The 22,247-nt window shown below is 44.3% G+C and overlaps 1 protein-coding gene across 1 annotated transcript; it reads left to right on the top strand.

Annotated features, from left to right (window-relative positions):
* The first annotated feature begins 750 nt into the window (after positions 1 to 750).
* Positions 751 to 22,002, top strand: UBE2K (ubiquitin conjugating enzyme E2 K). The gene is made up of 7 exons (XM_072125409.1): positions 751 to 1,100; positions 8,277 to 8,370; positions 18,144 to 18,202; positions 18,346 to 18,428; positions 18,539 to 18,638; positions 20,599 to 20,727; positions 21,266 to 22,002. The coding sequence occupies exons 1-7, from the start codon at positions 1,038 to 1,040 to the stop codon at positions 21,338 to 21,340; spliced, it is 603 nt and encodes a 200-aa protein (XP_071981510.1). The 5' UTR covers positions 751 to 1,037; the 3' UTR covers positions 21,341 to 22,002.
* The last annotated feature ends 245 nt before the right edge of the window (positions 22,003 to 22,247 follow it).

Genomic DNA, 22,247 nt, shown 5'->3' with positions numbered 1-22,247 from the left:
AAGCCCACAAGATTTCATTGCATTTGGAATTTTCTACCTGCTTCCCAGTACACGACATGGAATAATAAATCCCGTCACTAAGAAATATCATTAAACAGAAATAAGCCCTCATATAGCTCTTTACACGGAAAAATTAAACCAGAACCCCTCCATGCTGTAGCTTCACATGCTGTTACAATGTGCAGGAGCATGTCTCCCCCTCCCTGCTTTAATCTCGCACAGTGGGAGGAAGTGCTCTATGAAACTACAGCACGGAGGGGCTCCGGTAACACCCCCAGAGCCTTTCTGACTGATTAACATAATTTTAAAGGTTGGTTTTAGAAGAAAGGAGGCCATGGATAACAAATATAGAAAGATTAAAGTCCAGTAATGGTTACTGGATCTATGTGTAAGTGTCCCTGGTTTATTATCCTATATATTTATGATAGATTTCCTTTAATTATTATCTGCCCCAGAGTCTGTATTGTTATTATCTGATATAGGGGTTTGTAATGTTAATTATTATCTAGTACAGTAATATCGTATAGTGGGGGCACAACTAAATTACTCCCTCTGCTTCATCAGGTAAGCATATACATAAATGACTATGAATCAGAGCAGCCAATAAGACAGCAGCTAGCAGCTTTTTAGAGACGGTGACAAAATGTAATAAGTGATGCTATTGGTCAGTCGCTCCACCTCAGTCCTAGTGCATACAGTAAGACATTACATAGATTTTTTTTTCCCCCTTCTCCGGCGTCACGTGAGCGGGTCCGGCGCGCGGCAGCCTATGACGTCCCCGGCCCCGGCCCACGTGACGTCCCCCGGAGCCCTGTCAGGAAGTTCTTCCTGCGGCCGCTGATGTTGTACTGCGCATGCCCCGGCCACCATTTTGCCGTGTAGTGTTGTGTCGGTGGCTCGTTCTCCGGGGCGGGGGAGGCTGTGGAATCAGGGCCCGGAGATCACCGCAGGAAGGCCGCAGCGCTCGAGCTGTTCATTCCGACGTCACATCCATTGAAGAGGAGACAGACCGGCGCTAGGACCGCACCTCGGCAGCCATGGCCAACATCGCAGCGCAAAGGATCAAGCGGGAGTTCAAAGAAGTGCTAAAGAGCGAGGAGGTGAGAGGAGCCGTCATGTGTGTGTGACATGTGCCAGTGTCATGACACCGCCCTATACCTGCCAAGTGCACAGCAACGTGCTACACCAAGATGGGGGCTGTATGGCGGGCACAGAAGGGGAGGCTGGCAGTGTAGTGGGCACTGGAGGGGAGGCTGGCAGTGTACTGGGCACTGGGGGGGGGGAGGCTGGCAGTGTACTGGGCACTGGGGGGGGGGAGGCTGGCAGTGTACTGGGCACTGGGGGGGGGGGAGGCTGGCAGTGTAGTGGGCACCGGGGGGGAGGCTGGCAGTGTAGTGGGCACCGGAGGGGAGGCTGGCAGTGTAGTGGGCACCGGAGGGGAGGCTGGCAGTGTAGTGGGCACCGGAGGGGAGGCTGGCGGTGTAGTGGGCACCGGAGGGGAGGCTGGCAGTGTAGTGGGCACCGGAGGGGAGGCTGGCGGTGTAGTGGGCACCGGAGGGGAGGCTGGCGGTGTAGTGGGCACCGGAGGGGAGGCTGGCGGTGTAGTTGGCACCGGAGGGGAGGCTGGCGGTGTGGTTGGCACCGGAGGGGAGGCTGGCGGTGTGGTTGGCACCGGAGGGGAGGCTGGCGGTGTGGTGGGCACCGGGGGGGAGGCTGGCGGTGTGGTGGGCACCGGGGGGGAGGCTGGCGGTGTGGTGGGCACCGGGGGGGAGGCTGGCGGTGTGGTGGGCACCGGGGGGGAGGCTGGCGGTGTGGTGGGCACCGGGGGGGAGGCTGGCGGTGTGGTGGGCACCGGGGGGGAGGCTGGCGGTGTGGTGGGCACCGGGGGGGAGGCTGGCGGTGTGGTGGGCACCGGGGGGGAGGCTGGCGGTGTGGTGGGCACTGCGGGGGGGAGGCTGGCAGCGTGGCGGGCACTGCGGGGGGGAGGCTGGCAGCGTGGCGGGCACTGCGGGGGGAGGCTGGCAGCGTGGCGGGCACTGCGGGGGGAGGCTGGCAGCGTGGCGGGCACTGCGGGGGGAGGCTGGCAGCCTGGCGGGCACTGCGGGGGGAGGCTGGCAGCGTGGCGGGCACTGCGGGGGGAGGCTGGCAGCGTGGCGGGCACTGCGGGGGGAGGCTGGCAGCGTGGCGGGCACTGCGGGGGGAGGCTGGCAGCGTGGCGGGCACTGCGGGGGGGAGGCTGGCAGCGTGGCGGGCACTGCGGGGGGGAGGCTGGCAGCGTGGCGGGCACTGCGGGGGGAGGCTGGCAGCGTGGCGGACACTGGGGGGAGGCTGGCAGCGTGGCGGGCACTGCGGGGGGGGCTGGCAGCGTGGCGGACACTGGGGGGAGGCTGGCAGCGTAGCGGGCACTGCGGGGGGGCTGGCATAGTGGCGGGGGGGGGCTGGCAATGTGGCGGGCACTGCGGGGGGGGGGGGCTGGCAGTGTGGTGGGGGGGGGGGGGAGGCAGGCGGTGTGGCGGGCGCCGGCGGGGGATTCTGGCAGTGTGGCGGGCGCCGGTCTAGGAATTGACTTGCAGAGTTTAGCACAGTTTTCTCTCTGAATTATTGCACCACATGTCTATTGTGAGGACCACAGATTGTTCTCCCTTCACGTCTGCAGCGTGGGCTCGTGTCACTTCAGTACCGTGGGAGGTGGACCTTTCATTCTTGGGACTGGCCGTGTCTTTGGAGATCCAGTCCTCGTCAATCTTAATGTTTTTGCAGTATATCCTAGCGATTACATTATAAGATGGTAACAGCCTTCAGTTCTGCACAAGGCTCCTGACTCAGCTTTGTGGACCCTTCAATGTCCAGCACCTTTCCTAATCCCAATTTTCCTGACAGTTAAGCAGATTAGTCTTTTTTCTAAACTATTGTCTGACCTAATAGAAGCGCAGTGGGGTAGACGTGCTTGTTACCTTTCCATAGGAGTTAAACTTTTAAGCCCAATTTTTGACAATGGGATGGGTCAGGGGCACATGTCTGTTCTACCACTGCCAACGTTTGTTTCTGTTCCTATAGTGGAAGTAATATTGCAGCATAACCTAAACCAAATCCATACATTTAGGTGATGGAGAATTTAGCATATAGTATTACTTAATGTTCTGGTGATCTGAGTGTACACAGCAATGCCTGGTTCTCTGGGGTCCATATCACATTTGGCCTATAAAACAATGTTTCAACAAGATGACAAGATTAGGTATGGATCCTACAGAGAACTAGTACAGGGGAAATATTTGTAAATCGTCTCCGTTTAGGATTCATTCCTGGTTTTGGCTTCCGAATACTGATTAAAAATACTGACCAGAATTCTGATGTGTGAATTTGGACTTGGAAGCCCTTTGCACTATTATGGAGTCAAACACCTAATCCACTGAAAGAACTAAAATCTGCATATAATTCATTTGGATTAGAAAAATTCCCTACTCCCATTGAATATTGACATTCAGCTGCAGATTCCCCAGTTTTTGTTGATTTCTGTTAAGATAAATTCTGCACATTTTTAGATAGGATTTCTGTAATCACCAGGGGCGGATAAAGACTGCCAGGAGCCCTGGGGTGTATGAATTTTATAGCCCCTAAAAGTCTGGAATCACTTCCTACATATGGAACCAGAATCAAGATTCTTGGTGAATGGAGGACGTGTCATTTCTGCTGCTTTTAATCTGCGGTTTCTGGCCCTTCAAAAATCCTGAACTGGCTCTTGTGTACATGTGTATTGAGAGCAGGAACAGATATATAAGGATTTCATGGTTGTAGTTCTTGCCAAGTATAAAATTTGGTGGGTGGCAATGGGCCCCCTAGAAGGCTTGGGCCCCAGGCTACCGCCCAAATCGCCTACATTATAATCCTCCACATGTAATAGCATTGCCATGGCTCTCTAATACACACGATCAGGAATGAGCAGCATGTAAACAATACAATCCACTTGTTCGTACCCAATCCTGGTGTAAGTAGAAACGCATATGAGATCTGAGTTCCTCCCCTTTGCTTTTTAAAAAACCATTAGAACGCAACATGTAAACATGCCATGTCTATATTGCCATATAGACCCATGATGATCCATTTAAGACCATGGCTGTAGACTATGTAGAGAGGTTCAGTGACTCATTCCGTCACATCTGTCATTGTGTGCGTGTCCCCTGCTTTGTGTTACATGTGACTCACCTATGGTATTTGTACCAACCAAACACTTGTCAGTTGCTTGGTCAGAAGGACACGTAATTCCTGCACACAAGGTATTTTCACCCCAATGGAAAGGTATTTCCACTCTGGTAAATGCTCCGATGTACAGTAACTATTGGGGGTTTCAGTCTTACATTCTTCCATCACATTGTGGCTAAAATGATTTATATCTGTCACTTCACTTGTATATTCTGGGACCCCCACGATCAGCATGAATAATAAATACCACTGCAGACAATAATAGTGAAGACCCCAGAGCAAATAACAATACTGGAGACCCCAGAGCAGTACTGTAATAATAGTACTGATGACCCTCAGAGCAAGCAAAAAATAAATCCTCTTCCCCACCCTTTACCACACTGCAGCTTCTTCCCTGTGTCCTGCAGCAGTTGTGGGTGCAGGCATCAGGATGTGGAGCAGAGTTGTGCCAAAAGCAGTAGAGGGCCAGGAAGCAGTACATTACAGCTGACAAGTACTTGTCACTCCCGGGCACATTCAGGAGTCAGGACACAGGTCTACCATCTAGGCTTCTAGTTGAGATGAATGAGGCTGCACATTATGTACATGCTCAGTAGTGACACTACATCAGGGGAGTAAGGCACTGGGAAGGTGACGAGGAAACCAGGCATGTGTAGTTTGTTAGACTGCAATCACTCTGCCGCATGGAGGACATATATATGGCCGATATACGTCCCCCATAGACGGCAATGGGCGCACAGCTCCCTACGGGAGCGGTAAGGTGCGGCTCCGTAACCCATGAAAAGATAGGACATGTCCTATCATGGCCGTGCGCCGTGTATTCCTATGGAAAGGGGCGGGGATGAACAGCGCTCACCTCCTCCTCCTCCTTTCCCCGCGCGCTGCTGTGTGCCAGGACAGCAACGGCTGTGTGAATCCAGCCTTAGGGATATTGAGGAGTCGGAATTTTAGCTTACTGACTCTACAGCCCTGGTTACATGTGACCCCCAACACACAGTGGGGATCCTTGCTGTACCTACTGGTAAAGCCACAAAGAACAATTGAGATGGGAAGTATGAAGGCTCCATACCCCATACTGGAGATATAGCAGGAGGGAACGTCTTCGTACATGAGCTTTCTATCATCTCTGTATGAATGAGACAAGCCATACAGTGTACTGTTACACAGGGAACTACTCCTTATCTGTTACCGTACAGGAAAATGTGTAAGTTTCTTGGGATGTAATGTTTGTTTAGTCAGGATTTCTTTAGGACAGCCCTGAAGTACAAGCCGAGTGAAGCCAAGGAGAATCATTTCATGTCGTTTCATCCTTAATATTCTCATAGTGGCTTGTATCGCTGGTATAATATATCACCTCTTCCCAGCTAACTTATCATTGCAGAATTGTGTAGCTGATAAGTTCTCTTCCCTTCCCATAGGACATGGTCCTCACCAGTCTGATTTTGAAAGCTTTGTCCTTGGTAAACATTTGCTACAACTGGAACTTAAAAGTCTAAGTTAAAACCCTCTGTAATAGCAGGATTACATCTTGAAGTTTTTGAGATGTTGATAAAAAGTTGTTCTTCCCACTTCTGGGTGTTGGAGAAGTTCCTGCAGCTTTGTATGAAGTCATCTAGAAGGTTCCTTCTTGGGGAAAAAAAATATACAGGTCCTTTACACTTATTGGGTGTTTAGATTTGTTGTGTCTTCTGTATATTGTAGTGGAAGTCTCTTTATGGTTTCTAAGCCATTTTAAGGCAACGGGTTCAGAAGTGAATGAAGGGTTTTTTGTTTGTTTTTTTGACCCTTTGAGTCAGCAGGTTGTTTTTACATTGTATTTGTGTGAGAACGCCGTTCCAGAATAGCTGACAGATACCTGCTACCCATTGTAACAGTGGTAGAATCAGTGACTCCCTGACCCCTGCAGCACACTGCTTTGTAGGTGTGTGGCCTGTATATGTATATAATCTAGCATTTGGTGTGTGGTAGGAACATTTTACATCTTCTAAACAATCTAAAGAGAATGTATCCTGTGTGTCGGTAATTAAAGGGGTTGTCCATTGATGGTATTGCTAAATCATTATAGGGGTTCTCTTGTGATGGCAAGAAGTTGCTGATCGTTGATGTGCCCCCATGGAGCACAAGAACCGGGGTACATTGTAGAAACCGAGCGTACAACTAACCCCTTGTTCTCGTGATCAGTGGGGTGTTCCAGCACTGAGACCCCCACCAATCCGTTTTGTAAGACAATGCAGACGGTACGTGTAAACGCAGCCTCGGGTTATATTCAGATCTAATTTTTGGGACTTATACTGGCATATGGGAGCCTGTCTGCATATATGTGTAAAGCTGATAGCCTCTCCACTAGTATGTGGAAGCCACAGGAGCGCGGCGATACGCGTGGGGACGTTTTCTCCTCCTTGCACACATGGACTTGGGTGATATTTATCTATAATATTCACATTTCCATTCAGCTAGTATGTTTATCTTCCATTGTTGTATTATTGACCTGTAGTATCTGCACTTTGTCCATGTGTATGCCAGACATTTAGGCATTAGTGAGGAGGATTACTCTGTCTTATTTTTACAGAGATAGGATGGCACATTTTGGGAGTGCCTTTTAGGTGTTTTTAGAGTATACCAATAAATATTTTTATGTTTTATCTTTATTAGTGATTGGTTTTTGGTACATGACACTGACCTAGTAGTTTGTTCAGACTGTCTGCATATATGTCACACTCACTGCAGGCTGCACTATATCATCATGCTAGAACAAGCTGTATACATTCAGCGGAGGCCATAAGGGTTATAACTGCTGTCTTTGAGCTCACCCCTCACATGTCTCCTGAAAACAGCTATGTTAGGCTTGTGGTCCAAGGATATGATCTATTGCTTCACATGAGCTTTTGGGTCAGTACTTTTGTGCTGTAATGATTCCCTAGTCCATACATGCGCAGATGCTGGGGCTGCTCTGTGTATGTGCCAGCTGCACCCATTGTCCTACATAGGCCCGGAGATGAGATGATCCACATGGTCTGCCTTCTCCTTCATTGCAGGCTATACTTGTATATAGTACATTCTCTCCTTATGTCATCCATAACTGGTTTTGGTTACTTGGTAATAAATTCACTTTTAAAGAACATCTACCACCAGGATGAAGGATTGTAAACCAAGCACACTGACATACTGGTGTGTGCCCCCCTCTGTCAGGATCTGCTCTTCTTTAAAGGGGTTTTCCCATTTTGGCAAATTAATGTTGCTATAGTTTGAATGATGAAACATTATACAGTTTTCCCATATAGTTTCTATATCAATTCCTCAGATCTCTGCTTGCTGTCATTCTATAGAAAGCTTTTATGTGTACTTCCAGTGAACAGAAATCTGACCATGGTCACACAGGTGCACGGCTCGTTAGTATCACAGAGAGTAATCAGAGCTGTGTGATATAACGAGCCGTGCACCTGTGTGACCATGGTCAGATTTCTGTCCACTGGAAATAAACAATGAAGCTTCCCATAGAATGACAGCAAGCAGAGATCAAGAAAACGGTGAGAAATTGATACAGAAAGGTTATTGGAAAATTGTAAACCTTATCATTATTCAAATGGTGACATTTTTGGCTGAAATGGAAATACCCCTGTAAGCTTCCTGTGCCCTTGTTTTTAAGAAAAAAAGGCTTTACAACTTATGCAAATGAGTCTGAGGGGCTCTATTAACACCTACGAAACCCTGAGCCCCTCAGACTCATTTGCATCATTTTAAAAGCCTTTAAAAAAAACCTATGACATAAGCTAAGAGAAGAGCACATCCTGCCAGAGGTGTTCACACTATTATGCTTGTGTGCTTGGTTTACAATCCTTCGTCCTGGTGGTAGATGTTCTTTAAGGCTGTATTCACACGCTGCTTTTCTAAATGCAGTTCAAACACCGTGTGTAAAATTGGCCTTAAGCAATGTTGTTGGGAGATAATATCTACATTATCAATGCTTGAGCATTAAGCATTGAGACTATGCTTTTATAGTTTGCTTTTTGAGTGTTTTAGTAAAATTCTTGTTTTTATATGTATTCTTTTTTTTTTTTTCTCTTTACTTTTTAAAGACTAGCAAAAACCAAATCAAAGTAGATCTAGTAGATGAGAACTTCTCTGAGCTGCGGGGAGAAATTGCTGGCCCTCCAGACACACCATATGAAGGTAAGTACATCTGAGTTATTATCTGTACTTGCTGGTCCGTATGGACATAGACTGTTTGGTGTGGAGCGATCTCTGTAGAGAAACACCGACTTAAAGGGGTTTTCCATGACTTATAATTAATGATATTTATACTTATAGGGAAGCTGTCGCCTAATTTTACCCCACTAAAGTAGCAGCCCCCTGTGGTAGGGTAGGGAATTTCCTTTCTAGAATTCCCTCTTTTGTGTGAAATCTCATTAGATATATATTCCATGTTATGTTTTTAACTCCCTGAATCTCCAGTTTTGTAACTCATAAAACCACAAATCTGATAGGATTTGATCCAATACCTGAAATATGGTTAAGTACTGTGATGCTTAATATATAAGCATCTGAAATGACACCACCCCTCGAGCCTCTCAGCATGACTCCTCTCAGGAAAATATGAGTCAGGCTCAGACGCTGGGGGAGGAGCATCACTTTGGATGCCTCTATGTCTGGTTTCTATAGCAGGTAGAGTTGTAGCATCAGGCTTAGGCCCCTTACACACTAGTGAGTATGGGGCGTCCAACTTGCATCACACTCACAGCCGCTGCTGGTTGTAACGTCCAGCCCAAATGCTGACAACAGAACTGGTTGCTAAGTGTTCGGGTTGGACACGCCAGCCAGCAAACGCTATTGTGTGTTTTGTGAGCTACAGAACTGGAGATGTAGGGTGTTAAAGAAACGGCCAGGAATTGGATCTTTATCTATGAATTGACCGGCTCATATTTCTAGTTCTGTAGATTAGAAAGAAAAAAATAAATAATTTCCTTTAATTTGACATCCAAACCCACGTTATAGGCCTGTAAAGTGACTCTCCAGCTCAGATCCTTAGACTTTCTTATCATTTTGGTGATTTTTATATTTTTTTTTCTAATAGGTAATGGGATGAGTTATGTCACATAAAAGAGGAAATTCTTGAAAGGACTAGTAGTTCACAATCTGTAAAGCACCACGGAATTTGATGGCACTATATAAATACACGTTATTTCTATTATTTAATGGGGTAAAAGTTGGTGACGGAAAAATCTACCACTGGGAATCGACTTTAAGTAGTTCTTGATGGAGATTCCCCATTAGTGCAGCATCTGCACACTTATATTAATCTTTTATTCAGCCTTAGGCTACACTCACATGGATGTATTCCCGGCCATAGCCAAGCGGGAGAAAAGGGATGTACGTTGTACGGCTGTGTACATGAGGAAAGAAAGGGCATGTTCTATCTTTTCCCTGTGTACGGAGTGGTACAGTGCCACACGTGTGCGAAACCGTATATCTCTCCGCGCGCCTATTGCCGTCTACATGAACATAAGTCCCCCACATGGTCATGTGAATATGGCCTTGGTGAAATAATGAGTAACTTTCGGCCCTGGAGCAGTCTGGAGCTACTCCACGCCCCCAGTAGCCTCTGCAAGTAATTTGCATTAGGAAGAAATAAACATTATTTCACAAAGGCTGAATAAAAGGATAAAACCGTCAGAAAGTAGGTTCCCGGTGGTAGATTTCCTTAAAAGTCCCCGCTCTTCTTTTAGGAAGCACCCTGTGAGCTGTAGCATCACAAACTATGGCAATCGTCTTATGTACATAAAACCCAGAGAAAGCTCTCTCTCCATTATTTTCATATTCGGTCATATAGTCCCTTTTTATTGCCTGCAAAACTTTCTACATTGGCGAGACCCCTGAATGTACTAAGCACGCACTCCTCACCACCCCCAATACATGTGTGAGTTATACAGTCATGGCCTATAGAGCTTTTCTGTGAATACCCGGCTCAGTACATTGTGTGTGTGTGTGATCAGTGCTGTGCACTCAGTAGTAGGAGCTGTGATACTTACATACATATTCAGTGACAGCCGAGCCCTGGTCACCGCTGACAGATTGAATGGCTCTTAATGTTGTATTAGGTGTGCGGCTCCTATGAACAGCAGTGTAAGTGAAGCTTCTTACACAAAGGTCTAGTATAAGTGGCCGCTCCATTCATTTTTTCGATTTTAATATAAAGTTCATGGGAATTTGGCTACAAGAAGAGGAATATCTCCCATTCTTATACACAGTGAAGATTTGCTATGTGCTCTTAGATGATACATTTTGGGTGTGTCACCTGTTACATAACGTGATCCTGTCATCTCCAGGGTTCCTGACTACACGTCTGATTCATCCAGTTATGGAGAGATGTGATGTCATCCTATTGTCTGCAGGGCTCACGACTATTCCCACTAAACAGCTATTCTCTCAGCAATAATGTCATTAAACAACAGGAGATGACACACAATAACCTGTTAGTTCTAGTCTATACCATTCCAAATGTTAGGAAGTCAGTGGCAGCTAGTGAGACTTGTTAGGAATCTAATGATTTTCACTAGGCCTGTTGTTCTGCCATACAGTGCCGCAAGCAAACTCCCAAAATCCGCTGGTAACCTACTGTATAGGAAAACTACCACTAAAGTTGTGCTAAATTAAACTCCACATACTCGCCTATTGTCCTCTTTACCTTGATCCCGGTTCCGGGATTGAGATGAAGAGGACAATAGGTGAGTATGTGGAGTTCAATGTAGCTTTTGGATAGGTAGTAGGTTTTCCTGGAGGATGTATCAAATGGCTTGCGCCTTTCCGTCATTCGCTTACTTAAGATGGTTTACTTTACTTTTCTTTTACCCGCTCCTCATCTGACACCCCTGACAGTGACTTCTATTATTCAGGTACCTTATTTCTCATGTAAAGTAGAGCCTGAGGCGTAGAAATGCATTCACTCTTATGTGGTACCACGGAAGTCTGGTGGCTCCTCCTGCATCTGAATGCTGAGCTGTCCGCTCTTGGCTTCCAAATCCCTCTAATGACCCCTAAACTATCATGTTTCTTTAAGTAGTTAATGAGCAGCCATCTAAAACCTCTCTGGAGGGATCCAGCAGGCTTCAACTTTATCTTTCTTTATCCTTCCTTACCATAGGGGGTTAACATCAGCAGAATTATCCTATTAAACTAGCAACCCCCTCAGGTGAAATGTCTTTTCTAGGATTCCTTGTTTTATGTGAAATCTCATCTATTTATTAATTAAAAAAAAAAATCTCAAAAAGTCATGTGACAATAAGCAGAGAAGAGTCATATTTGCATTTTGGCATTTCTCACGTCCTTGATCAAGGACTAATGTGAAACGGGCCTTACTGAGAGGCTCTACTTTCTGGCCATAATAACTGAAGACCTTACATATCACATTTTTGTGGACAGATCCAGTAGATGTATCTTGGTTTAGAGGTCACCGTGTACAACACAATCAGATAACCTATAACTCCTTAACACTCATGGGCAGATATATCCATCAGGGAGCTGCCACCTTGGTTGAAATCACCGCTCCCTGTCACATCATCGGGGAGTGGCAATTGGTTGCCACCCGAGGCTGTATGGTTTCTGCTGATTCGTTACAATGTATAAAAACAAAATCTACATCAATATATAAAAACCGTTTTCCCAATGTTGAACCGTGCCCAAATTCGAAAAACAATGTTTACACCATTTTTGGTGTAAATTTTTGAAAAAGTGATCAAAAGGTCTTGCGGTCCTCAAAATGGTAGCAAGGGAAACGTCGGGTAGCAAGGGAAAAAGGGTTAAAAAGGGTTTAAGATCTTCTGACAATCCACCATCAAAATCCATAATGATAAACCCAGGGCACTTACTCATAGATCCAGGCACTGTGACTGTGGTAATCTTATTGTACTGTATTTGTTATCCATGGTCTCCTTTCTTATAAAATCTATTTATAAAATTATGCTAATGAGCCAGAAGGCCTCTAAGGGTGTTATAAAAACTCCTCCTTGCTGCAGATTTACAGGCAGTTACAATGTACAGAACATGTGTCCCCCCCCCCCCTGCTCTCTCTACTTCCTCCCTCTTTCTGTGCAGCAGAAAGTGCATGGGAAGGGAGACCTGCTGTGCTCATTGTTATAGCCTTTTCAGCTACAGCACTGTAGCATAATTTTACAAGTTGATATTAGGTGGCCATTGATAATAAATATAATAAGATTACCACAGTCACAGTCCCTGGATCTATGAGCAAGTGTCCCTGGTTTATCTTGATGGATTTTCATGGTAGATTTCTTTTAAAATCGTGTTCTGGATGTCAGATGGTACTCGGCCTCCTTGAACTTTCCTACCTTTTGCCACATTTCAAGCTTCAAACATGAAGATATAACATTGTAATTTTTTCATCATGAATCAACAACTAATGGGACACAATTGTGAAGTGGAACTAAATTTATTGGATATTTTAAACTTTTGTAAAATATAATAACTGGAAAGTAGGGCGAGAAATATTATCCGGCCCATTAAGTTAATACTTTGTAGCGCCATCTTTTGCTGTGATTACAGCTGCAGTCGCTTGGGGTATCAGGTCTCTATCAGTTTTGCACATGGAGAGGCTGAAATTCTTGGCCATTCTTCCTTGGAGAACGGCCGGAGCTCAGGGAGGTTGGATGAAGCGTCTGTGAGCAGCAGTTTTCAGCTCTTTCCACAGATTCTTCAATGGATTCGGGTCTGGACTGTGACTTGGCCGTTCTTTTTTATTTTTTTTTTTTTATATTTGTTCTTATTGGCAGTAAGAGTACAAATAAAGAGCAGGAGCGCAGTCCTTGTAACATTGAGTACATACAGTCAAACATAAACCGTAATAAATGACAAAATATACCAGTATGCAACTCTTGGTGTCCTTCTTCATGTATACGCCCTCGCTCCCTCCACACTCTCACCATTTTTATGTAATTTTCGAAAAACAATAACAAAAACCACTAGGGAGACCTTAGACCCAATTAAGTGCTCATAAGGAACTCCCTAAAGAGACATAGGGAGGGGAGTAATAGAGAGTAATAGGATAAGGGGAGTAAGGGAACGGGATAAGGTTAAAGGGGTAGTCAAGTAGGCGAGCAAGAGGATAGAGGGAGGCGCCCGGGCCGGGTGGCAGGAGGACAACCGAAGCAGTCCGGAGAGTGGGATCACCTCGGATCTTTATAAGAGTTGTCTGTACTCAGCCGATTGCTGAAAGAGGATCCATGGTTGCCAGGTTTTGCTAAATTTCGCATGGGTGCCGTGCAAGGAAGACGTAAGGTCTTCCATGTGACTTGGCCGTTCTAACACCAGAATACGTTTATCTGTAAACCTTCCATTGTAGATTTTGCTTTGTTTGGGGTCATTGTCCTGTTGGAAGATAAATTTCTGTCCCAGTCTCAGGTCTTTTGTAGACTTCAACAGGTTTTCTTCCAGAATGGTCCTGTATTTGGCTCCATCTTCCCATCAATTTTAACCCTGTCCCTGCTGAAGAAAAGCCCAAACCATGATGGTGCCCCCCCAGTAGTGGGGATGCTCCACCCACTTTTCAGTTTATAATTTTGTACAAAAGTTTAAAATGTCCAATAAATTTTACTTCACTTCACAATTGCGTCCCACTTATTGTGGATTCTTCATTCTTATTTTATATCTTTACTTTATGAAGCCTGAAATGTGTCAAAAGTTAGAAAAGTGCAAAGGGACCAATCACTTTCGCCAGTCATTGTGTGTATAATATAGGCGTTACATTAACCTCTTGCCGTTAAGAGATCAACACATCTGTAATGACCCATACAGTAAAACCAAAATCTTCACATTGAACGCTGTAATTTTTAATTTTTTTTAAACCCACGTAAAATGCAATAAATAGTTAAAAAACTGTATTAATACAAGAATGGTAGTGTTGTAAAGCACAACATGTCCCGCAAAAAACAAGCTATAGAGACTGAAAATTAAGAGTTACGCTACTTGGGAAAATGGTGATGCAAAAAATTTTAGATTTTTTTTTTTACCCCCACATTAGGTTTTATTGTACAAAATTAGTGAAACGTAAGCAAACCTATAGAAATGTTGTATCGCGGTAATCGTACTGACCCTTTGGATAAATCTTTAACATGTTACTAAAAGTATAAAATTAATTACAGAATTGATATTTTTTCTACAACACACACACAGTTAATTTCAGCAATATGGCATAGCCACCCCAAAATAGTAACACTGAAATACCTCATCCCACAACTAAGCCCTCACATGGCATCATTGGTGGAAAAACTAATATTTTATACATCAAAAAATTGCAGCCAAGCATGCATGTTTTTAGGGGGGCAGCAGAAGGAATAGCTGTTGGCCTAACATAACCCTGGTAAGGGGTCACCTACAAAATGGGTCACGTGCATATTTGAAGGTCGCAGTGACCTTCCATCCTTCTGGGGTTGCCATTTCTTTCAACCTTGGGAGGTAATGACTATAAAACTTAGTATAAATATTCATAACTAACATTAAACCTCTTCTCCGCCGTTCTCAGTGTTTTAACCCCTTGTCCCCAGTATTACATATAAATGTCTGTTTCCTGGGAGTGGTCTGCACTGTAATAGTGAATGCATATAGAGAGTCCGGCTTGCTGATGAGTAGTATCTCTGTACGTCCTGTAGCAGCACAATAGTCATAAGGATTTAGACTTTTCTGCACAAAGTATTTATCATGTGAAAACATTTCCGGGTGGTCTGGTTGATAGATTTATATGAATGGAGAATTGTATAAAGAGAAGGTGAGCATAATCCTAATATGCTGTGCGTTAAAGGGAATCTCTCAGTAGTTTTGAGCAGACAAGCTGTAGACGGTGTTCGGTATTGTCCCTGGAGATGTGTGTAACCATACCTTTGTGTGTGGTGTTTGTAGTGACAGGACGGGGAAAATTCAATTTATAGTCCAGCTCTGCGGCTCCTTTAAGGGCTCTGGGGAGGTCTTTCAGCCTGAAGAGCTCTCTGCACAGTGCTGATAGCCCCGCCCCTCTGCTAGGAGGAGCTGAATCAGGTTTTTGGTTGGAACTTATCAGCCACTCAGAGCAATGGGTGGGGCCATGGAACAGTTCATTGCAGAAAGCCCCGCCCAGAGCACCTGCAGGAGCTACAAATCTTCATTAACCCCTTAAGGACGCAGCCATTTTGCAGGTTAAGGCTCAGCCCGATTTTTTGGATTCTGACTTGCTTCGCTTTATATGGTTATAACTTTTGAACACTGTTACTTATCAAAACGATTCTGAGATTGTTTTTTCCCCACATGTTGTACTTCATTTTAGTGGTAAATTTTGGCAGATAAGTTTTGCGTTTATTTACAAAAAAAAGAAAATATGATAAATTTTTTGAAAAATTTGCCATTTTCGAAATTCTAAATCATTGCGTTTTCAGGCAGATCGATTTACCACCTAAATAAGTTGCTGAATAACATTTCCCATTTGTCTACTTTACATTTTCATAATTTCTGAAATGTCTGGATAATTTATTTTGATGTCACGCGGCTTACAAATAGAATAGCGCTTTTCCAGATTTTCAGAATTGACTATTTTGGGGATAAATACAGTTTTGAATGAAATTTTACATATTTAGCATCAAAACCCCCTATATAATCTACCCATTTTCAAATCTGCACCCCTCAAGCTATCAGAAACAGCTTTTACGAAGATTGTTAACCCCTTGAGATCTTCATAGTAATTGAATCAAAATGGAGGTGAAATTTAGAATGGTCATACTGTTCCCTTATACGTTCATTTAGCACTAAAATTTACACATTTCCAAAATATAAAAAGAGAAAACCCACCATACAATTTGTTCTGCAATTTCTCCTGAGTACAAAGACCCCCCACATGTGGCCATTACTTGTGTTATGGGGGCACAGCGAGACGCAGAAGGGAAGGAGAGCCCTGCAGCTGCCAGGATTTTAGTTTCCTCATTGGCCCCTTTTGAAGGCTATAAAATTTTCGCTTTTTCGTTATTGGGGCCATGTGACGGCATTTTTTTTGCGGGATGAGATGCTTTTTCCATTGTTACCATTTTGGGGTTTGTATCACCTATTGTTGAAAATTTAGGAACTTTTTTTGAGGGCAGGAGTAGAAAAGCATCAATTCTGTACTGGATTTTTGACTTTTTTTTTTTTGGTGTTCACCGTATAGCCTAATAATCCTGTTATCTTTATTCTATGGGTTGATACGATTACGGGGATACCAGACATGAATATATTTTCTTACGTTTTACTAAATTTGTCAAACAAAACCCTAATGTGGGGAAAAATCTATAATTTTTGTATTGCCATCTTCCAAGTGGCATAACTTTGTTACGTTTTTGGCTACGGAGCTGGTTGATGGCTTGTTTTTTGCGGGACATGTTGTACTTTGCACCAGTATCATGTCTAAGTACATATGGTTTTTTGGTCGCATTTTATAGCATTTTTTGTGGGATTGAAAAGGTAAAAATCATAATTTTTGGAGGGTTTATAACAGTTTTTTTTTACGGCGTTTATCGTGCGGGTTCAATAATGATTTACTTTTATTCTACGGGTTGTTACGGACGCGGTGATACTATATATGTGGGGTTTGTGTTATGATTTAGACTTTTTTTTTGAGTTATATGTCTCTTTATATGTTTTGGGGGTTTGGGGCATTTTTAGTGATTTATGACTTTATTTTTTTATTGAATAACTTTTTTTTTTACTTTTTCACTTTTATACCATGGGACATGAAGAAGCAATCCTCTGATTGCTTCTTCATGATAATATTCTGCAATACTCATGTATTGCAGAGTATTATCAGTGTCAGCCTATGCACTTGCATAGGCTGGCACTGTGCCAGTAAGATGACGTCACAGACGCCATCTTACTGGCAATTCTTGCTAGTAACTCTGGGGTCCAGATCGGACCCCAGAGTTACTATAGCAACGATCGGCGCCCCCCGAAAACGGTTCGGGGGGGCCGATCGTGGGGGAAAGACACCCCAGATGCTTGTTAGATGCCGCGGTCGCGCTGACCGCGGCATCTAAAGGGTTAAGCACCCGCGATCGGAGACAACTCCGATCGCGGGTGTTACACTGGGGTGCCGGCTATTAGTTACAGCCGGCACCCCGTGTTTCCCGATGCCGGTTCGGCTCTGATCCAGAGCCGAGCCGGCATAAGCGCCGTGGCGGATATATCCGCCACTGAGCGCTAAGTCACTGCGCTCCGTGGCGGATATATCCGCCGCGGAGCGTGAAGGGGTTAAAAGTTCACTTTTCACAGTCCTGCTGCTACTTACTACAGACAGTTTTGGTCATACTTCTTCTCTAGGACCTGACTGCAACGTCTGAAGTTTATAGTCAAAGCTGATGACCAATTCATTACAAGACATTTGTATCCAGGCCGTGTGGGATGGTGGGGGGGGGGGGGGGGGGGGGGAGGGGGGCATATGATGTCTCCACTAAACTTTCTTTTGCTGAAAAGTCACAAGTTACAACAAAGTTACAAGCTTGTAGATCCTTAGATGGGCATATGCTAGTCACCAGGCCAGGAGCCATGTAGACAATCAGTGATCGACATGTTCCTCACTATCCCACAACTTCTGTACACGAGGAGCAGGTAAGGCTGGACTATGTTGCTGAGAATTTATAACTTGACTTTTCAGCAAGTTGTAGTAAGAAAGCTTAGTATGGGGCACCATATGGGGCATTACATGATGCTGCACATACTGGGGCCTGTATCCGGTGGAAACACTGCCCCCTACAGGACAGATAAGATGAAAATAACCCGTCCCAACTTCTGGAGGTAAACACGAATGATCTCCTGTGGTGACAGTAGTTTGACTCCTTTATACTGGGCAAGGATTGAAGCACAAAATCTATTCGAAATATAAGGCATTTTGTTATTTACATAGTATATATCAGTGATGTGATGGATCGGCGTTTCTTCTCTTCCAGGTGGGCGCTATCAGTTAGAAATAAAAATCCCAGAAACATACCCTTTTAATCCACCTAAGGTAAGTAGGTGCATGGATCCTTCACAAACTTAATTCAGATAATACAATGTCACATAAAGGCATTTTCTCACTTGGTTCGACATTTGGAAATGATGATGTATAACTGGTTACACTAATGCTGCCCGTCTCTCCCTCTGTTCCAGGTGCGGTTTATTACTAAAATTTGGCATCCAAATATTAGTTCAGTTACCGGAGCCATATGTCTGGATATATTGAAGGATCAATGGTGAGTCCTGCCATTCGGGACCTTATTTTTCATGCAGTCATTGGAGAAAGTGATGTGGGCCTTATTATTGGGGTTTTGTTCTCATGTTCTCTCCTGTCCCCCCCTCACAGGGCAGCGGCCATGACATTAAGAACAGTGTTGTTATCATTGCAAGCTTTGTTGGCCGCAGCAGAACCAGACGACCCCCAGGACGCGGTGGTGGCCAACCAGGTGACTATTACCCTGGTGTATGGGGCAGACATGTCAACCCTGATCACACCCGGATGTTATACAACGCATCCGCCTCTGACCAGATCTTACCTCCTCTGTGACCTTCATGTGGGCAGATCTCATCTTCATGGAATTTCACATTTTCATTCTCTTATTGCAGAGATTATGAAGATAAGATCAAATGATTAAATATACATATACATATACAAGCTAGAAAATAGAAAAATAAACTGCAGCACAGCAGGTGATGGTCTGGGTGCTATCCTAAGGAGGAATCCAGAAATCCAATGTATTAGGCCCAATTCAGACGAACGATTGGGGGTGGGGGAACGTATGTGTGGCCGCAAGCTTGTGGCTGCACATATGCCCCCCCATGGATGGTAATGGACGCACAGAGCGATAAGGTGCAGCACACAGGGAAAAGATCATGTTCTATCTTTCCCTGTGTGCATGGCCGTGCATCTCTATGGAGAGAGGTGGGGTCACCTTTATCCTTTCCAGCGCCCCAGACGGATATCGGGCGTGCACGTGGCCGTGCGACTGTAGCCGTATAGCAGAAAGCAGGCAGCACTACAATAGTAATGGTGAAACAAAGTGGCTTTATTCACCCATGCAGCTACATTTCAGCAGATCCATACAGCCTATATCAAACCGTAGGCTGTATGGTTTGGCCAAAGCGTAGCTGCATGGGTATTGTAATAGGAGGCTGGTAGTTCTATAAATTGTTATGCAATATAACGATTAATATCACTACCTTCCTTGTACTGTTTACTATATTTTATATCTTCTGTTTCTAGTCTCTGTATTGTACACTATAATTTACCACACTCAGGGTTAATACCAATAATATTTATTAACACACTAGAAGTATACAATGTCAATCACAATACCCACAAAACCCACAGAATCCAACCCACCACAATGCATATAAACACACACACACACACTATATAATAATCCTCACACCTAACTATCCCTATTATTACAGAGAACGAAGGGGGACAGGGAGATTGACAGGAAAGCAGGGGTATAGAGGTAGGTTAATAGATGGAAACAGGAAAGCAGGGGTACAGAGATAGGTTAATAGATGGAAGCGGGGAAGCAGGGGTACAGAGATACAGGTACTCAGCCCAATCCGGGAAGGTGCTATAGTGTCTTCTCTATGGTGATCCTCTTAGCTCGTGGTGATGGCAGATTCCTTCTCCTTTCCTAGTTGGTCTGTAGGGAAGATTTTTCTCCCTCCTTTCCTAGCTGGTCTCCATGGAAGATTTCTTTCTCTCTCCTCCACACTCATGCCCTTATAAGTTTGCCCCTTGTCCCTTCCCCCCAGAATGGTGAACAACAGATGTTTACCCTTCATATCTTGTATATCCATTTGGTCACCCATTCAGCCACCCTCAGGTGGGAAATGACAAAAGACCCTAGATTCCCATCCAGACATATAGTCTCCGAATAACTGACCCTGGGTAGTTAAACAACTTTAGAGACAAAAGGACCTGGATTCCCATCCAGATATAGAGATATAAATTGTCTCCGAATAACTGACCCTAAGGAGTTTGAATGACTTTCCCATAATAAAGGGGGTTGACCTCCTGTTGCCAAAGGCCCTCAGTACATCCTGAGTAAGACAGCAGGTGTGTTCTTTCCCAGGGGATAGGAATATGACAGAGGGATATTTTATATATATATATATATATATATATATATATATATATATATATATATATATATATATATATATATATATATATATATATATATATATATATATATATATATATATATATATTACAAATATCTATGTACATGAATAGACACTTCCTTTACAGGTATATAACGCCACTTTGTTTCACCATTACTATTGGAGTGCTGTCTGCTTTCTGCTAGATCGATGGATATGGATGGATAGAATATAAAATTTGACTTCTATATAACATATGTTTTCTCTTCTTCCTCACAGTACAAGCAAAATCCAGAAATGTTTAAACAGACGGCGAGGCTGTGGGCACACGTATACGCAGGCGCACCAGTCACTAGTCCAGAATACACAAGAAAAATAGAAAATCTTTGTGCTATGGGTTTTGATAGGGTAAGTGTGATGTTTGGTGCTGTATCACATCATTTTGCAAAAATGGCCGTACGTGACTGGTCCTCGTATCACTGGGGCAATGCACAGGTTGGATTTAAGAGGACATGTTTTGATATTTCTGTCTGTTGTCTGCTGCTTTTTACTTCCATCTTTTTATCTAAATGCTCTGGAAATGGATGTAACCGGAGGGAACTGAAAGCCTCAGGACAGAGGGGACTGGGCATGTCCGGAGTGTCAGTGAGAATGGAAAAAAAAAGACCCTTTTACAATTGCATGTTAAAGGTTAAGGATGAAAACGACACATATTATACTTGTAATTAATTGGTCACCCCTGGGTGTCGCCCTTGCACTTAGTTGGTCACCCCGGGGTGTGCCATTTCAGCTCAAAACATAGCAGAGCGCCTTGTAGACAGTAAATTCCCCTATGGTCATGGCAGTGTATAATTGGGCTGCAGCTCGCGCTCTCCCCCCGCTCTGCCTGTGTAGTATTTCTAGGGTCTGTGTAAGTCTCATGTGTCCCTCTGCTTCCCTCTTCCAGAACGCAGTAATAGCTGCCTTGTCATCTAAGGCTTGGGAAGTAGAGACTGCAACAGAACTTCTGCTGAGTAACTGAGACGACTCTTCTGCTCCCCGCCGCCCCTTCCCGAGAGCTCGACATCTGTTATTTTTAAGATTCTGCATAAGAGGAAAACAAAAACCCACATGTGCAGCCTGCGTGCCACCGCTATGTAGGCCATACTGGAGACTGATGGGGGAATGCTCTGTAAATAAAGCTAATTAAACATGTAAATTAAATGACAACCAAAGGGGAGGGGTACGAGTTTTTTCTTTTTCTTAATTATTGTGAAAGCAAATCTTGGAGCTAAACCAATGGGGGGGGCAAAAAAAAAATATGCATTTATGTTTTATCATGTGACTAAGAGCGGCTCAATGCCCTGGATGGGTTTTGATTTATTTTTTTAGGTTTTCTTCTTCCCTGTTTGGATCTCCTGTACTGGAGAAGACCTGCCAGCAGGATTATTGTTTTTGGGGTTCATTTTACCAGTCACCGTCTCCCGTACCATCCTTGTCTGTGGACTTGCATGCACAACATTGGGTCACATTGGTTCCTCCAAACTCTTCATATGTAATGAAGTCTTTTTCTTTTTTACTGGAGACATGACGATTAGGGTTTCCAGGGTGTAGACACGTTTTGGTGTGCCAGGCATTACGTGATCTAGTTGGGTGGATGCTTTATGTTTTTACACCATTAGGACTGAGTTATTTCCATAATGATAATGGAAAGTGCCAACCCATGAGGAAGCAAATGCAATAGGTTATGTTACTGGACCCCAGGTACAGGGCGTCCGCCTCTGATCCCATTAGTGAGATTTTTAAGAATCTTGGTTAAAAAAAAAAAATCCCTGTTCGTTTAGTGTCCACAGCTCCTGTGCAGACCAATGTGTGTGTAAGGACCTGCTGAGGTAGGTACTACAGCAATGCACAGGATGGAAATTTGATATTTTGTAGCAATAGCAACA

Source organism: Engystomops pustulosus, chromosome 1 (genome assembly GCF_040894005.1).
Source record: "Engystomops pustulosus chromosome 1, aEngPut4.maternal, whole genome shotgun sequence".
In the NCBI taxonomy this organism is placed as follows: domain Eukaryota; kingdom Metazoa; phylum Chordata; class Amphibia; order Anura; family Leptodactylidae; genus Engystomops; species Engystomops pustulosus.
Note: the sequence above shows the minus strand (reverse complement) of the source record. Positions and strands in the feature narration are given on the sequence as shown.

Excerpts from the sequence above, each read along its gene's own strand:
- UBE2K (XM_072125409.1), top strand. The coding sequence starts at position 1,038 with ATGGCCAACATCGCAGCGCAAAGGATCAAGCGGGAGTTCAAAGAAGTG. Across the intron at positions 1,101-8,276 it reads AAGTGCTAAAGAGCGAGGAG|ACTAGCAAAAACCAAATCAA; the intron begins GTGAGAGGAGCC and ends TACTTTTTAAAG. Across the intron at positions 18,639-20,598 it reads ACGCGGTGGTGGCCAACCAG|TACAAGCAAAATCCAGAAAT; the intron begins GTGACTATTACC and ends TCTTCCTCACAG.